This window comes from Cervus elaphus, chromosome 18, assembly GCF_910594005.1.
Source record: "Cervus elaphus chromosome 18, mCerEla1.1, whole genome shotgun sequence".
NCBI classification, from domain to species: Eukaryota; Metazoa; Chordata; class Mammalia; order Artiodactyla; family Cervidae; genus Cervus; species Cervus elaphus.
Genome location: NC_057832.1, coordinates 88,237,784 through 88,253,333, shown reverse-complemented (window position 1 = coordinate 88,253,333; position 15,550 = coordinate 88,237,784). Strand labels below are relative to the sequence as shown.

General features: G+C 38.1%; 1 protein-coding gene across 1 annotated transcript; it reads left to right on the top strand.

The window, feature by feature from the left end:
* The first annotated feature begins 9,083 nt into the window (after positions 1–9,083).
* Positions 9,084–13,865, top strand: YAE1 (YAE1 maturation factor of ABCE1). Its single transcript, XM_043871940.1, has 3 exons — positions 9,084–9,269; positions 10,684–10,805; positions 12,688–13,865. The coding sequence occupies exons 1-3, from the start codon at positions 9,141–9,143 to the stop codon at positions 13,115–13,117; spliced, it is 681 nt and encodes a 226-aa protein (XP_043727875.1). The 5' UTR covers positions 9,084–9,140; the 3' UTR covers positions 13,118–13,865.
* Positions 13,866–15,550: the final 1,685 nt, after the last annotated feature.

Genomic DNA, 15,550 nt, shown 5'->3' with positions numbered 1-15,550 from the left:
CTCCCTCCTTTTTTTATCTTTTGCAAGCATTATGCTTCCTCTCCCCACAAAACTTCATGAACTCCTAACTCTATCTTTACAACCATCTGATGGATACAACTAATGCAAATAATATATTTACAATTCATGTATCTGACAAAAGACCTACACCGAGGATATATAAAGAAACTTTAAAATACAATAATAAGACAACCCATTTTTTTTTTTAGTGGGCAAAGACTTCATTTTTACAATATGCAAATAACAAATAGGCACATGAAAAGATTTTCAACATCATAAATCATCTGGAAAATGAACATTAAAACCACAGTAAGATATCACTACAAACATACCAGAAGAGTCAATATTAAAAAGACTGAAGTGGTCTTTTTAATAATGGAATATTACTCAGGCATAAAAAAGAATGAAATAATGTGATCTTCAGCAACATGGATGAACCTAGAGATTATTATACTAAATGAAGTAAGTCAGACAAGGAAAGACAAGCATTGTATGATATTGTTTATAAGTGAAATTTTTTTTTAAAATGATACAAAAAAAATTATATACAAAACAGAATAGACCCACAGACATAGAAAACAAGCCTATGGTTACCAAAAGGGAAAGCAGGGCAAGTGACAAGTTGGGAGTTTGGGATTAAAATTTATACATATACACTCTAAAATGGGCTTCCTAGGTGGCTTAATGGTAAAGAACCATCCTGCCAAGCAGAAGACGTGGCTTCAATCCCTGTCAGGGAGGTCCCCTGGAGAAGCAAAGGGCAACTCACTCCAGTATTCTTGCCTGGGAAATCCTATGGACAGAGGAACCTGGTGGGCTACAGCCAATGGGGTCGCAAAGACTCAGATATGACTCAGAAACTAAACAACAGCAGCAAATATATAATACAGGTGAATGACAAGTACCTACTGTATAGCACTAGGAACTCTATTCAGTATTTTATAATAAACTATAATGGAAAAGAATCTAAAAGTGAATAGATTATATACATATGTATAACTGAATCATTTGCTGTACACCTAACAGTAATACAACATTGTAAACCAACAATTCTTCAATGAAAAATAATTTTAAAGTTTTTAAAGTTAACTTTTAGAGGAGTTTTTAAAAAAAGACTGACAATTCCATGTGAGGAATAGGATGTGGAGAAACTGACGCTAGTATACAACGCTGGTGGGAACATAAAGTGGTACAATCACTCTGGAAAACAGTTTGGCGGTTTCTTATGACGTTGAACTTATACTTACCACATGACTCAACAATTCCACTTCTGGATACCTACCACACAGAAAACATGTATACACAAAATGACCTCTACAAGAATGTCCATAGCAGTTTTATTCACAATAGCCAAAACAATAGCCAAACCTGAAAACAATCCAAATGTCCAACAAATGGACAAACCATGCTATATCCATACAATGAAGAGAGTACAAAGAACAACCTACTGGTACATGCAGGGCTCCCCAAGTGGCGCCAGTGGTATAGAACCCGCCTGCCAATGCAGAAGACATGAGACCTGGGTTCGATCCCTGGGTAGGGAGGATTCCCTGGAGAAGGGAATGGCAACCCACTTCAGTATTCTTGCCTGGAGAATTCCATGGACAGAGGAGCCTGGCGGGCTACAAACCATGGAGGTCACAAAGAGTCAGACATAACTGAAGTGACATAGCGTGCACACTGGTACATACAACCACATAAAGGAATCTCAAAAGCATTATATTGAGTCAAAAAAATCCAAATACATAAAATGACATGTGATTCCATTTTTGTGAGGTTTTAAAACTGGCAAAACTATTCTTGAGAAATATAAATTAGATTGGGGTTGCCTCTGTGAGCCATTAGTGATTGACTGTAAAGAAGTATGAGGGAATTTTCTAGGATGATGGAAATTTCTATATCATAATTTTATTTATTTTATTTTGGCCGTGCTGGGTCTTTGTTGCTTAGCAGGCTTTTTCTCCAGTTTCAGAGAGCAGGGGCTACTCTCTAGTTGCTGTACTTGGTCTTCTCATTGCAGTGTCTACACTTGTTTCTGAGCACTGGCGCTAGGGCACATGTGCTTCAGTAGTTCTGGCTCCAGGGCTCTAGAGCACAAGCTCAATAGTTGTGGCACACAGAATTAGTTGCTCCACGAAGTGTGGGATCTTCTCAGATCAAGGATTGAACCTGCGTTGGCAGTCTGATTCTTTACCATTGAGCCACCAAAGAAGCTGGGAAATTTCTATATCTTGATTGGGTGATGGTTACACAGATATATATGTATTTGTCAAAACTCATCAAAATGTACCCTCAAAATGTATGCATAGTCAGTTCAGTCACTCAGTCGTGTTTGACTCTCTGCGACCCCATGGATTACAGCACGCCAAGACTCCCTGTCCATCACCAACTCCCAGAGTTCACTCAAACTCAAGTCCATTGAGTTGGTGATGCCGTCCAACCAGCTCATCATCTGTCATCCCCTTCTCCTCCCACCCTCAATCTTTCCTAGCATCAGGGTCCTCTCAAATGAGTCAGTTCTTCACATCAGGTGGCCAAAATATTAGAGTCTCAGCTTCAACATCAGTCCTTCCAATGAATATTCAGGACTGATTTCCTTTAGGATTGACTGGTTGGATCTCCTTGCAGTCCAAGGGACTCTCAAGAGTCTTCTCCAACACCACAGTTCAAAAGCATCAATTCTTCGGTGCTCAGTTTTCTTTATAGTCCAACTCTCACATCCATACATGACTACTGGAATAACCATAGCCTTGACTAGATGGGCCTTTGTTGGCAAAGTAATGTCTCTGCTTTTTAATATTCTATCTAGGTTGGTCATAACTTTCCTTCCAAGAAGTAAGGGTCTTTTAATTTCATGGCTGCAGTCACTATCTGCAGATTTTGGAGCCCCCCAAAATAAAGTCTGCCACTGTTTCCATTGTTTCCCTATCTATTTGCCATGAAGTGATGGAACCGGATGCCATGATCTTAGTTTTCTGAATGTTGAGCTTTAAGACAACTTTTTCACTCTTCGCTTTCACCTTCATCAAGAAGCTCTTTAGTTCTTCTTCACTTTCTGCCTTAAGGGTGGTTTCATCTGCATATCTGAGGTTATCGATGTTTCTCCCAGCAATCTTGATTCCAGCTTGTGCTTTATCCAGCCCAGCATTTCTTATGATGTACTCTGCATATGTTAAATAAGCAGGGTGACAATATACAGCCTTGACGTACTCCTTTTCCTATTTGGAACCAGTTTGTTGCTCCATGTCCAGTTCTAACTGTTGCTTCCTGACCTGCATACAGATTTTCTCAAAAGGCATGTCAGGTGGTCTGGTATTTCCATTTCTTTCAGAATTTTCCACAGTTTGTGGTGATCCACACAAAGGCTTTAGCATAGTCAATAAAGCAGAAATAGATGTTTTTCTGGAACTCTCTTGCTTTTTCGACAATCCAACGGATGTTGGCAATTTCATCTCTGGTTCCTCTGCCTTTTCTAATTCCAGCTTCAACATCTGGAAGTTCATGGTTTACGTATTGTTGAAGCCTGGCTTGGAGAATTTTGAGCATTACCTTATTAGCATGTGAGATGAGTGCAATTGTGCGGTAGTTTGAGCATTCTTTGGCATTGCCTTTCTTTGGGATTGTCATGAAAACTGACCTTTTCCAGTCCTGTGGCCACTGCTGAGTTTTCCAAATTCGCTGGCATATTGAGTGCAGCACTTTCACAGCATCATCTTTTAGGATTTGAAATAGCTCTACTGGAATTCCATCATCTCCACTAGCTTTGTTCACAGTGATGCTTCCTAAGGCACATTTGAGTTCACATTTCAGGATGTTTGGCTCTAGGTGAGTGATTATACCATTGTGATTATCTGGTCGTGAAGATCTTTTTTGTACAGTTCTTCTGTGTATTCATGCCACCTCTTCTTAATATTTTCTGCTTCTGTTAGGTCCATACCATTTCTGTCCTTTATTGTGCCCATCTTTGCATGAAATGTTCCCCTGGTATCTCTAATTTTCTTGAAGAGATCTCTAGTCTTTCCCATTCTATTGTTTTCCTCTATTTCTTTGCACTGATCACTCAGGAAGGCTTTCTTATCTCTCCTTGATATTCTTTGGAACTCTGCATTCAAATGGGTATATCTTTCCTTTTCTCCTTTGCTTCTTTTCTTTTCACAGCTATTTGTAAGGCCTCCTCAGTCATTTTGTTTTTTTTGCGATTCTTTTTCTTGGGGATGGTCTTGTTCCCTGTCTTCTGTTCAATGTCACGAACCTCCGTCCATTGTTCTTCGGCTACTCTATCAGATCTAGTCCCTTAAATCTATTTCTCACTTCCACTGTACAGTCGTAAGGGATTTAGGTCATACCTGAATGGTCTAGTGGTTTTCCCTACTTTATTCAATTTAAGTCTGAATTTGGCAATAAGGAGTTTATGATCTGAGCCACAGTCAGCTCCCAGTTTTGTTGTACTGACTATATAGAACTTCTCCATCTTTGGCTGCAAAAAAACATAATCAGTCTGATTTCAGTGTTGACCATCTGGTGACGTCCATGTGTAGAGTCTTCTCTTGTGTTGTTGGAAAAGGGTGTTTGCTACGACAAGTGTGTTCTCTTGGCATTAGCCTTTGCCCTGCTTCATTCTATACTCCAAGACCAAATTTGCCTGTCACTCCAGGTGTTTCTTGACTTCCTACTTCTGCATTCCAGTCCCCTATAACGAAAAGGACATCTTTCTTGGGTGTTAGTTCTAAAAGGTCTTGGAGGTCTTCACAGAACTGTTCAACTTCAGCTTCTTCAGCATTACTAATCCGGGCATAGACTTGGATTACTGTGACATTGAATGTTTTGCCTTGGAAGTGAACAGAGATCATTCTGTCGTTTTTGAGATTGCATCCAAGTACTGCATTTTGGACTCTTTTGTTGACTATGATGGCTACTCCATTTCTTCTAAGGGATTCTTGCCCACAGTAGTAGATATAATGGTCATCTGAGTTAAATTCACCCATTCCAGTCCATTTTAGCTCACTTACTCCTAAAATATTGATGTTCACTCTTGCCATCTCCTGTTCGGCCACTTCCAATTTGTCTTGATTCATGGACCTAACATTCCAGGTTCCTATGCAACATTGCTCTTTACAGCATTGGACCTTGCTTCCGTACCAGTCACATCCACAACTGGGTGTTGTTTCTGCTTTGGCTCTGTCTCTTTATTCCTTCTGGAGTTACTTCTCCACTGATCTCCAGTAGCATATTGGGCACCTACCAACCTGGGGAGTTCATATTACAGTGTCCTATCCTTGTGCCTTTTCATACTGTTCATGAGGTTCTCAAGGCAAGAATACTGAAGTGGTTTGCCATTACCTTCTCCAGAAGACTACATTTTGTCAGAACTCTCCTTCATGACCCTATGCATAGTACTGTATGTAAATTATACTTTAATAAAATTGACTTTTTAAAATGTATTCCCAGTGTTTATAAATACTATACTAATAAATACCAAATACTGAATATATAAACACTATATCTAATAGTATTCATGGGCATTGCAAGTGGAATATTTATCTAATCTATGCTTTTAGATGGTTATTGCTAAAAAAAATAAAGAGGCTATTATTGATCAATTTATTCTCCCTATATCCAGAGAACTTCTCGAATTCCTTTATTCATTTTGTTTTTAACTGAAGTCTTAGTCTTGGGCTTCCTTAATAGCTCAGTTGGTAAAGAATCTGCCTGCAATGAAGGAGATCCTGGTTTGATTCCTGGGTCAGGCAAGATCTGCTGGAGAAGGGATAGGCTCCCCACTCCAGTATTCTTGGGCTTCCCTTATAGCTCAGATGGAGAAGACTCCAGGAGATCTAGGTTCCTGCAATGCGGGAGATCTTGGTTTGATCCTTGGGTTGGGAAGAGCCCTTGGAGAAGGGAACAAGTGCCCACTCCAGTATTCTGGCCTGGAGAATCCCATGGACTATATAGTCCATGGGGTCACAAAGAGTCAGACATGACTGAGCAACTTTCACTCACTTCACTTAGGTATGCAATCACATAAACAGCAAGAAATAAAAATAACTTCATTTCTTGTTATCCAACATTTATATAGATTACTTTGTTTACATCTCTTTTGCATTCACTAATCTCCAAAAGAATGCTGAATAATCATGGTGATCACCAGATGTTCTCTCTTTTCCCTACTTTAAGGGAAATAACATCTGAATGTTTAGGATAGTACTTGCTGTTGGACTTTCTTATAATATCCTTATCAGTTTGTGTTTTCTATATTATTTTGTTAAGAATGATTCTTTCTTTTAAATTTTAAGTGTGTGTGTATGCTCAGTCATGTCTGACTCTTTTCGGCCCCATGGACTGTAGCCCACCAGGCTCCTCTGTCCGTGGAATTTTCCAGGCAAGAATACTTGGGTGGGTTGCCATTTCCTACTCCAGGGGATCTTCCCAACCCAGGGACTGAACCAGTGTCTCTTGAGTTTCCTGCATTGGCAGGAGAATTTTTTACCACTGACCCACCTGGGAAACCCAACTGACTTTTTTGCTTTTATTAGTACAATACATGGTTTCTCTTTTAAATTGATGATGCAGTGAAATATAGGTTTCGTAATATTGCAACACCTGGAGAATCCCATGGATGGAGGGGCCTGGTAGGCTACAGTCCACAGGGTCGCAAAGAGTCAGACATGACTGAGCGACTTCACTTTTCACTAATATTGCAAAAATTTGCTTTCATGAAATAAAACCTCTTGAATTATTATTTTGATAAGATACTGGATTATTTTTTAAATACATATTCATAAGCTAATTTGAACTTTGGAAGTTCTTTCATATTAACTTTAGCAGATGAGAGTAAAGCTGGTTTCATGAAGTGATTTAGGGAGTTTCTTTTTCTGTGCCGTACAAGAGTAAAAAATAATATTTAATCCATCATTCTTTAAAGATTAAAAAGGATTTAAAATATTTAACTGTGAAATTCTCATCTCCATGCTATTTTTATAGTAGTTAATCTCCAATTTTTCTATGGTAATTAGTTTCTTCACGTTTTGTACTTGCTTGATAAATTTTATTAGGAAGTCATTCACATCACCTGTTTTCAAATGTGTCACAAGTTTTAGTAATTTATAATATTTGATTTTTTCTATATCATTACCTTCCTTCTCATTTTTATCTTGTATAAGTTTGTTCTTTTTTTTATATATCAGGGTCAGAAAAGGATTGTCTGTTTTATTGGTGTTTTCAAACAACCAGCTTTTCAAATTACTTATGCAAGTTTGGGTGTTTGTATTTTATTAATTCCAATTGTTTTCTTTACTGCTTCCCTTACTATCAGTTTGTTTCTAACTAAGATACATAGTAATTCTGTCTTTTTTTCTTTCTTATTTAATAATAAAAACATTAAGCCTCCAGAATTGCCTAATAAGACAGCTTTCATTTGTTCTCAAGGTTTTTATGGTACGAATTATTCTGATTTTTATTGTTTATTATGTTGTTTTAATTTTTATTTACTTTTTGATTCAAATGTTATTTAGGAAGATGCTTATATGTCCAATATTATATTTAAATTATAATTATTGGAGTAACTTATTATTTATTATTAATTATATTGGATTATGGTTAGTTTATTAAGGTTTTTTGTTACAAAGCATACAATGTTTTTATACATGTTCCATGGACCTACAAAGTATACCACATATTTTTCATATATTAAATATATAAAAAAATTTTCTCTGAACATTTAAAATAATAACGTGTACTACCCAACTGCCCTCACTCACACACATACCCATAGCTCTCTTTACTTTGTTTTTAAATATTTTTTCATAGCATGTAGCCTAATCTTGTAACAAATGGTATAATTTACTTATATAGTGTTTATTGCTTATCCTCTGGCAATTCCTCATGAATGTCAGAGCTGGGACTTCTGTGTGTTGTTCACTGATGTATTTCAAAAGCATATAACAGTGCCTGGCACAAGGCAAATTATTCAAGAAAATTTGTTAGCTAAGTAAATCATCATTACCACACAGGCTTCCCTGGGGGCTCAAACTGTAAAGAATCCGCCTGCAATGCAGGAGACCGTGGCTCCATCCCTGGGTAGGGGTGATCCCTTGGAAGAGGGAATGGCTACCCACTCCAGAATTCTTCCCTGGAGAATTCAACGCACAGAGGAGCCTGTAGGGCTACAGTCTGTGGGGTTGCAGAGTCACACAGGACTGAGCTATGAACACACACTACCACATGAGCACGCAAAGGGCCAAACAGGAATACTGATGGTATCCATTCATTCATTAACTTTTGTTTCAACACCTACTACAGTCCGGAACAGTGCTGGTGCTGAGTTCTTGTATATAAAAACAAGTCTCCATCCTCACCAGTAGTCTTTTCTGGCATTTCAGAAGGAACAGGAGTCAGAGAAGGGTGCTGTGAATCAATGACAAATACATTTCGTTTTATATACGCACTTTATATTCACTGATCTCAAAAGGGCTGCAATATCTTAACTTCTTTAATGTCCTTTGTTCCACGTTCCTAACAATTAAAACAGTCGGGCAGTCCAAACCTTTAAATGCACTGCCGCTGCTGCTGCTAAGTCGCTTCAGTCGTGTCCGACTCTGTACGACCCCAGAGACGGAAGACCACCAGGCTCCCCCGTCCCTGGGATTCTCCGGGCAAGAACACTGGAGTGGGTTGCCATTTCCTTCTCCAATGCACTGAGGTGGAATTCTAAAATGACGGAGTCCCTCAAAAGAACTACCTCGAAGGGTTTTGCCAATGCACGCGTCTTCAAAACCCAGACTCCAGCAGCCACCATGGTAGAAGGGCACAGTGTTTCTCTGAACGTTGGCGCTGCCTTCCGCAGTCAAGGTCAGAGGGGTTCCACGTGGGAGGAACCCGCCTCGCCCACAAGTGCACGGTGACATTTACAGCTTAGTAAGGGTACTTCCAAATATCCGGGAGCAAAAACCTCGGGCGGGAGCCAGAACCTTCCCGGGATCCGCGACCACCCGGTGAACCCATCACAACCTTCAGACACCGCTCACACCTTCGCGCACGCGCGGCGGTGCCGCGAGCCCCGCGGTCTGTCTTCGCCCCGCCCCTCGGACCGGAAGGAGTTGCCGGCCCTTCCGGCGTCCGGCGGCCCTGCGGTTACCTCAGTGATGTCGTGGGTTCAAGCTGCTTCTTTGGTCCAAGGTGCTGAAGAGGAGGGGGACGTGTTTGACGAGGAAGCTGATGAGTCGCTCCTGGTGCAGCGGGAATGGCGGAGCCACATGCAGAGACGAGTCAAAGTAAAGCTCCGTGGAGGGGGCGGGGATCCATTGCTGTACTGGGTTGTTAGGACTGGAGCTGGGAGTTGTGAGGAGGTGGGGTCCCAGGATGAAGGCCGGAGTAGTCGCGGGCTGGCCTGGCGCTGCCCTCCCTCTCCCTTACCATTCAGTCTGGCCCACGTCCTGCTAGGGTTTTCCAGTGGGTTACTTGAAACCGTGCGACACCAAAGGATGTTTTCCTCGAGCGCCCGTGGAGTGTGTTGGATGGACACTGGGGACCGAACAAAATAACCTTTGTCAAAGACTTTGAAGAGATTTCGGTTTGATGGGCATCAGAGGGAAAGGGGTGGACGAGAAACCTTTACGCTGTTCTAATTATGTCTGTCAAAGGACATGTAGGCAGTTGACATGGATTGCTTGAATGAGTGGGCCTAAAGCTAGAAGTAGTGTTAATCAGAACAAATGGAAAAAGTGAACTTAAGAATGTTGTCAAAGGGCAATAAGAGAAAGCTAATAAGGAATGGGGTCACAGAGTCAGACGAGGCTGAGCGACTGGACAAAATAAGGAATGGTGGTGGCTACATAAGGGAGTATTAATGTTTCTTTTTTTTTTAATTCGTTGGGTGTGAATTATACATCTCTATTTTGTCTTACTATTCACTGAGTCTCAGCTTAACACTACACACCCAGTTTCCAGGTGGAGCTCTCACAGCTTAGTTCAGGGTGAGGAACAAATGGTGAGATCTGTGCCAGCTAGTGTCCTTGCCAACCATTAAATTGCCATTAAATCTGCCCTTGTTTAATGTCTCAGTAAAATAATATTTGCTTAGCACAACAACAATGTTGTCAACTTCAGAAATGCCTTACGTGAAGCTGAGGCTAAACCAGTAAGTACTGAGCACCTTTTGAAGTGTTGTGGCAAGACAAAATCCTTGCTCACAGAGGATTTTCAGTTTACTTAAATAAAGGTAAATTTCTAAATCAAGCAAAATTTCTAAAACCAGACTTCTCATCTTCCTTTTAGTATAGCAATTTCCTCTTTCCCTACTCCAGTTCCAAGACCTTGGTAACCCTGCCCTGCCTTACCCACCTACACCAAACCAGTTTCTAAAGGACCAGACACCTAATTTTCCATGTTTCCTTTCTGTGGAGCTATTGCTAACATGGATTTTTTTTTTAATATGTAGAATCAGTATTTTAAAATGTGTCCAATAAATCTAGACTACAAAAATGGGATAAACCAACAATAAACTTTTATGAGAAGCATAGCATTTGGTTGTGTGATTATGCCATATGTTATAGAACCATGATGTTAAATAACACAATAGAGGCCTGTTTCATCAGTTTCTAAATTGGTTCTGTGACTTTCTAGAAAAACCTGCACTGGTTTACTTGGTGTTAGTTATAGCTGTAATTCTTCATTGCTTATTTTTAGGAAGGCTACAGAGATGGAATAGATGCTGGCAAAGCAGTTACTCTTCAGCAAGGCTTCAATCAAGGTTATAAGGAAGGTGCAGAAGTCATCATAAACTATGGACAACTTAGAGGAACATTGAGGTAATTTTTAAAATTTAAATGCTGAATTATTTTAACCTTTGTACTAGTGGAGGGTTTTGATGGAAGTAATATGTAAAAATAAAGTGTAAGCTGAAGTGTTTCGCCTAGTGTTAAATCCACAAAGGGGTACTGCAGAGCATAGACTAAAATTGCCTTCAAAAAGTCAATAGTTATCAACTTTAATATGTGAGCCAGATGTTGTCTTTTATTTCAAAGAAATGATACGAAGGTGTCTTCTTTTTTGCTCCCTGAACTACCACCAATCTGTATCTCAAAGTAATTGAAAAGATCTTCAGGTTTTGGGTAACACTTTTATTCTTGCACATGTGGCAGAACACAATAAAACAGATGTCTAGACTAGAAGTACCTGATGAAGAGTATAGCCAGTAACAGAAAAATTATTCCATTTACTTTATTCCTGAACTTTGAACACCTGTCAGGATTTCATAGGAATAATGTCATGTGTTAGAACCAAGTGGTCCAAAGGCACATGGAGCTAGGAGCCTGGCAGGCTTGTCCTCTTTGATGCTCTGTACCTTTTAAACAGTCCTCCATAGAGAAAAACATGAATGCTTCAAAGAATCACTGATTTTTACAAGGTATGAAATAAAAGTTATCAAAACAGGACAGAGACTTCCCTGGCAGTCCAGTAGTTAAGACTCTGTCTGCACTTCCAATGCAGGGGATGCAAGTTTGATCCCTTGTCAGGAGATGAAGATCCCACATGCCATAAGGCAGCACAGCCAAGAAAAAAGAAAAAATAAAATTAGAAAAAAGTTATCAATACAAAAGTTCATTACATTTGAGGTTTTATAAAATTCAGCTGTCAGGAATCAGCATTTGTAGTATACTATAGTAAGAAAATGATCATGTGTTCATCTTCACATCAAGTTAAATTAATTTTTTATAAGCTTCCTAAAAGCTTATTGCAGGGTGTCTGCTGGCAATGCAGTGGATTTGGACTTCATGCTTTCATTTTCATGGTCTGGGTTCAGTCGCTGGTCTGGGAACTAAGTTACCGCAAGCTGTGTGACATGGCCAAAAAAACAAAAACAACTTGTTGCTAACATTATTACTTTTCACAACCACCATTATTTCGTGACATGAATAATATAAATGTAGGAAAATAAAAGTACTATCTATACTAAAAAGAAAAATAAAGAAAAATAATTATTAGGACTGGAAGAATTCTAACCTTCTTCAATAAACTTGTTAGCAAAGTATCTACTCTAACAAAGTTGGAAAAGTGAGTTGTGTCAAAAGTTTTTTTCCCCTTTACCTTCAGTTTTGATGTCAAGCAGCTATACGGTTATAACTGATTTTTAACCTTAGTTACACCTTGTTATCAGCTGGGAAGCTTTAAAAAAATAACACCCCCAGAGATTCTGATTTAATTGGTCTCGGGTGTGACCTGGACCTTGATAAAGTTTAAAAGTTTTCCAGGTAATTCTGATGTGCATCCAGGATTGAGAATCACTAGTTTAGAAGCTGGTTGCTGCCTTTAAAAGAAAAACTAATTTTTCAGATTTTTTCTTTCTCTTGAGTTGTATCCATCTTCAACAGAAGCTACACAATCATAAGGGGAAAATAAAATCAGGAAAAATAGATGAGGACCTGTGGAGGAGGGGTTATGAATTATAAACAGTTTATATGATTAACTCCAGCTGTTTAATTTCTGTTGAAAGATAATGTTTTTATATTTATAATCTTATTTTACCATCATTACTTTCCTGATTTTGACTCACATTGCTATTATTAATAATTTTTGCATGATGTTATCTAGAAGAGAAACATGTAAGCCTTAGCTTCAAAAATTCTAAAAGCCTTTGATTGTTTAATTTTTTTTTTTTCCTCTTTAACTCTTATTTATATTTTCGTTCAGTGCTTTGCTCTCCTGGTGTCACCTTCATGATAATAGTTCGGCTTTGATCAGTAAAATAAATAATCTTCTGGATGCAGTTGGCCAGTGTGAAGAGTATGTGCTCAGACATCTGAAATCAATCACTTCACAGCCACATGTTGTAGATTTATTGGACTCCATTCAGGATATGGACCTTTGTCATGTAGCTCCAGCTGAGGAAAAGATCGATGAAGCTAAAGATGAAAGATTCTGTGAAAATAATGCTGAGTTTAACAAAAACTGTAGTAAGAATCTTAGTCGGGTAGATTGTTCATCTTTAGAATGTTGTAGAGCCCAGGAGCATGCACGCCCTGAAAACCCAAGCCTCACTTGGATTTTAGAACAGACAGCCAGTTTGGTAAAACAGCTGGGAGTATCAGTAGACATATTACAACACCTCAAACAACTATAAAAATTACCTTCACTTTAATAATGGAAGCAAAAAAAAAATAATGGAAGCAGTGTTCAGAACATTCTTAGAACATTTTGTTTCTGAACAAGCTAACCAAAATTTGCACTGATTCCTGCACTTCACTTTGTAAGGGTATCCCTTCATGTAATGTTGAAACATCTTCAAAATTAATACTATTAAATGTAATATAATCCTTCTTTCTTTGTCACTGGTAATTTTTATGTGACTTAAGTTATGCTCAAAAATTTCAGTTGTCTTCATTTTCTGAGGACTCATTACTATCAGAAATGAACAAGAATCAGACTACAGTTGACCCTTGAACAACACAGGTTTTAAAGATACCCATCCACCAGGCAGTGAAAAAAAATCTGCATACTACTTATAGCTGTCCCTCCATATCTGTGGTTATGAGTCTCAGATTCAACCAGTCTCAGATCATGTAGTACTGTAATATTTACTATTGAAAAAGGTCCAAGTGTAAGTAGACCCTCAGGGTTCAAACCCATGTGTTCAAGATCAACTGTTATTTTGTAAGGACTTAGCCCTACTTTCTGCTCCTGTCACATTGTCTTGTGATTAGGACCTCATCAACTAATCAGACCAAAGTTACAAAAAATAACCTAATGGCTAAAGTTGTAAATAGACACAGATATATATATATGTGGATGTATTATATTGAAATTAAGAGGCTAATAAGTGTAAAGCTGAAGACATGTTTATACTGATAATTAAAAACAATTCTAAAGTTTGCTTTAGTTTTTTTATTTAAGTATTACTGATTTTTTGTTGAAGTGTAATTTTTTTATAATGTTTCAGGTGAACAGCAAAGTGATTCAGTTACGTATTGTTTTTCCACTATAGGGTATTACAAAATATTGAATATAGTTTTGTGTGCTATACACTAGACTCTTTTTATCTATTTTATATATGGTAGTGTGTACATGTTAATTCGAAATTCCCGATTTATCCCCACCTCCTTTCTCCTTTTAGTAACTATAAGTTTGTTTTCTATGTCTGTGAGTCTGTATCTATTTGCATAATTTTTTTAGATTCCACATATAAGTGATATCATAGGATATTTGTTAAAGTTTGTTTCAGTTTTGTGATGATTAGAAGTAAGGACACAATTCGGAGAAGAATACAGAAAATACATTTCATGCTCAAGTACTTACCTAGCTTTCCAGGTTTTAACAAGTTGGTAGTATTGCTTGACAGTGTGCCAGATTATTCCTAAACTGCAGTTTTCCTTCATATTTATTTAGTAATAAAACATTGAAGCCACTGACTTCTTTATTACCTTGTAGCAATATTCTTAGTCTAGCATAGACAAAATTGATTCAAATTTTTGCTCTAGGGCCTAAGCATATAAGATCAGGAAAAAGTTTTCCATCACTCTTTTGCCTGAAACACAAATTTATGTAACAAATTTGACTTCAGAGACACCCAAATGATTGCCCCTCATTGATAGCCTTAACTTATATCTATCATCTACTCTAAACGACAGTTTTATCTGATAAAAGAGGTATTTCTGGAGATCAAGAAAATGTACTACTGCAATCTTGAATTTCTTTAAAGTTCACCAAACATTATGAAATTGAGGCAACAAATTTGAAATTAGAAAACCATAAAGTGTTTAGAATTTACTAAACCATACTGAAGATAACAAGTGACATTTGATAGCTGGTTTTTAAAAAGTGTCTGATTACATCTCTCTAGATGTAAATATTATTATTTCAGAGATTTAATAATTTGCCTTGTTATACAGATACTATTACCATATGTATGAATGCAGCAAAAATCTCTCAAATCCACCTGGAATATTATAAGCAGTCTCTAAAGTCTTAGATATGAAATATACCCATCGTTAATAATATATCTCAAGAAAGTCACCCTGAATAAAAATTTCATGAGTGCAGTAAATCTAGAGATTTTATTTGGGCTCACCCTGACAAAATTCCCTGAAGATAACAACCTTTGGCGCCATTGAAAATAGGGTGTTCTGTGTAGATGTTCACAGAAAAGGGAGCCAAGAGAATTAGGTGAGTTAAGTGAGGCTGTTAGATGGAAAACATCTCTTTAAGTTTACATTACCTTGTGAAAAACACAGAAGTTCCTGAACTGCAGAGAAAAAGTAATGGAATGCTCATTTTATACCTGTGTTTCCTGAGTCTCTGTACTAAAACCAGCAAGAAACCTTGCCTTGGGTCTTTTACCCTGCCTTGTATATTGTAGGCCTACCAATTCTTGCCTTGAAAAGACCCTAGATAAACATAAATGTAAAGCAAGATTGCCCCAGAGCAGATATAGCCAAGAGTTTCAAGACCCAGGATCCAGACATTAGGCTGGGTGATGTGGTTTCCTTAAAAACAGAATTTTCACGTTAAATAAGTTATTTCTAGATACTGACATACCTGGAGTTTTTTATTTGTTGTT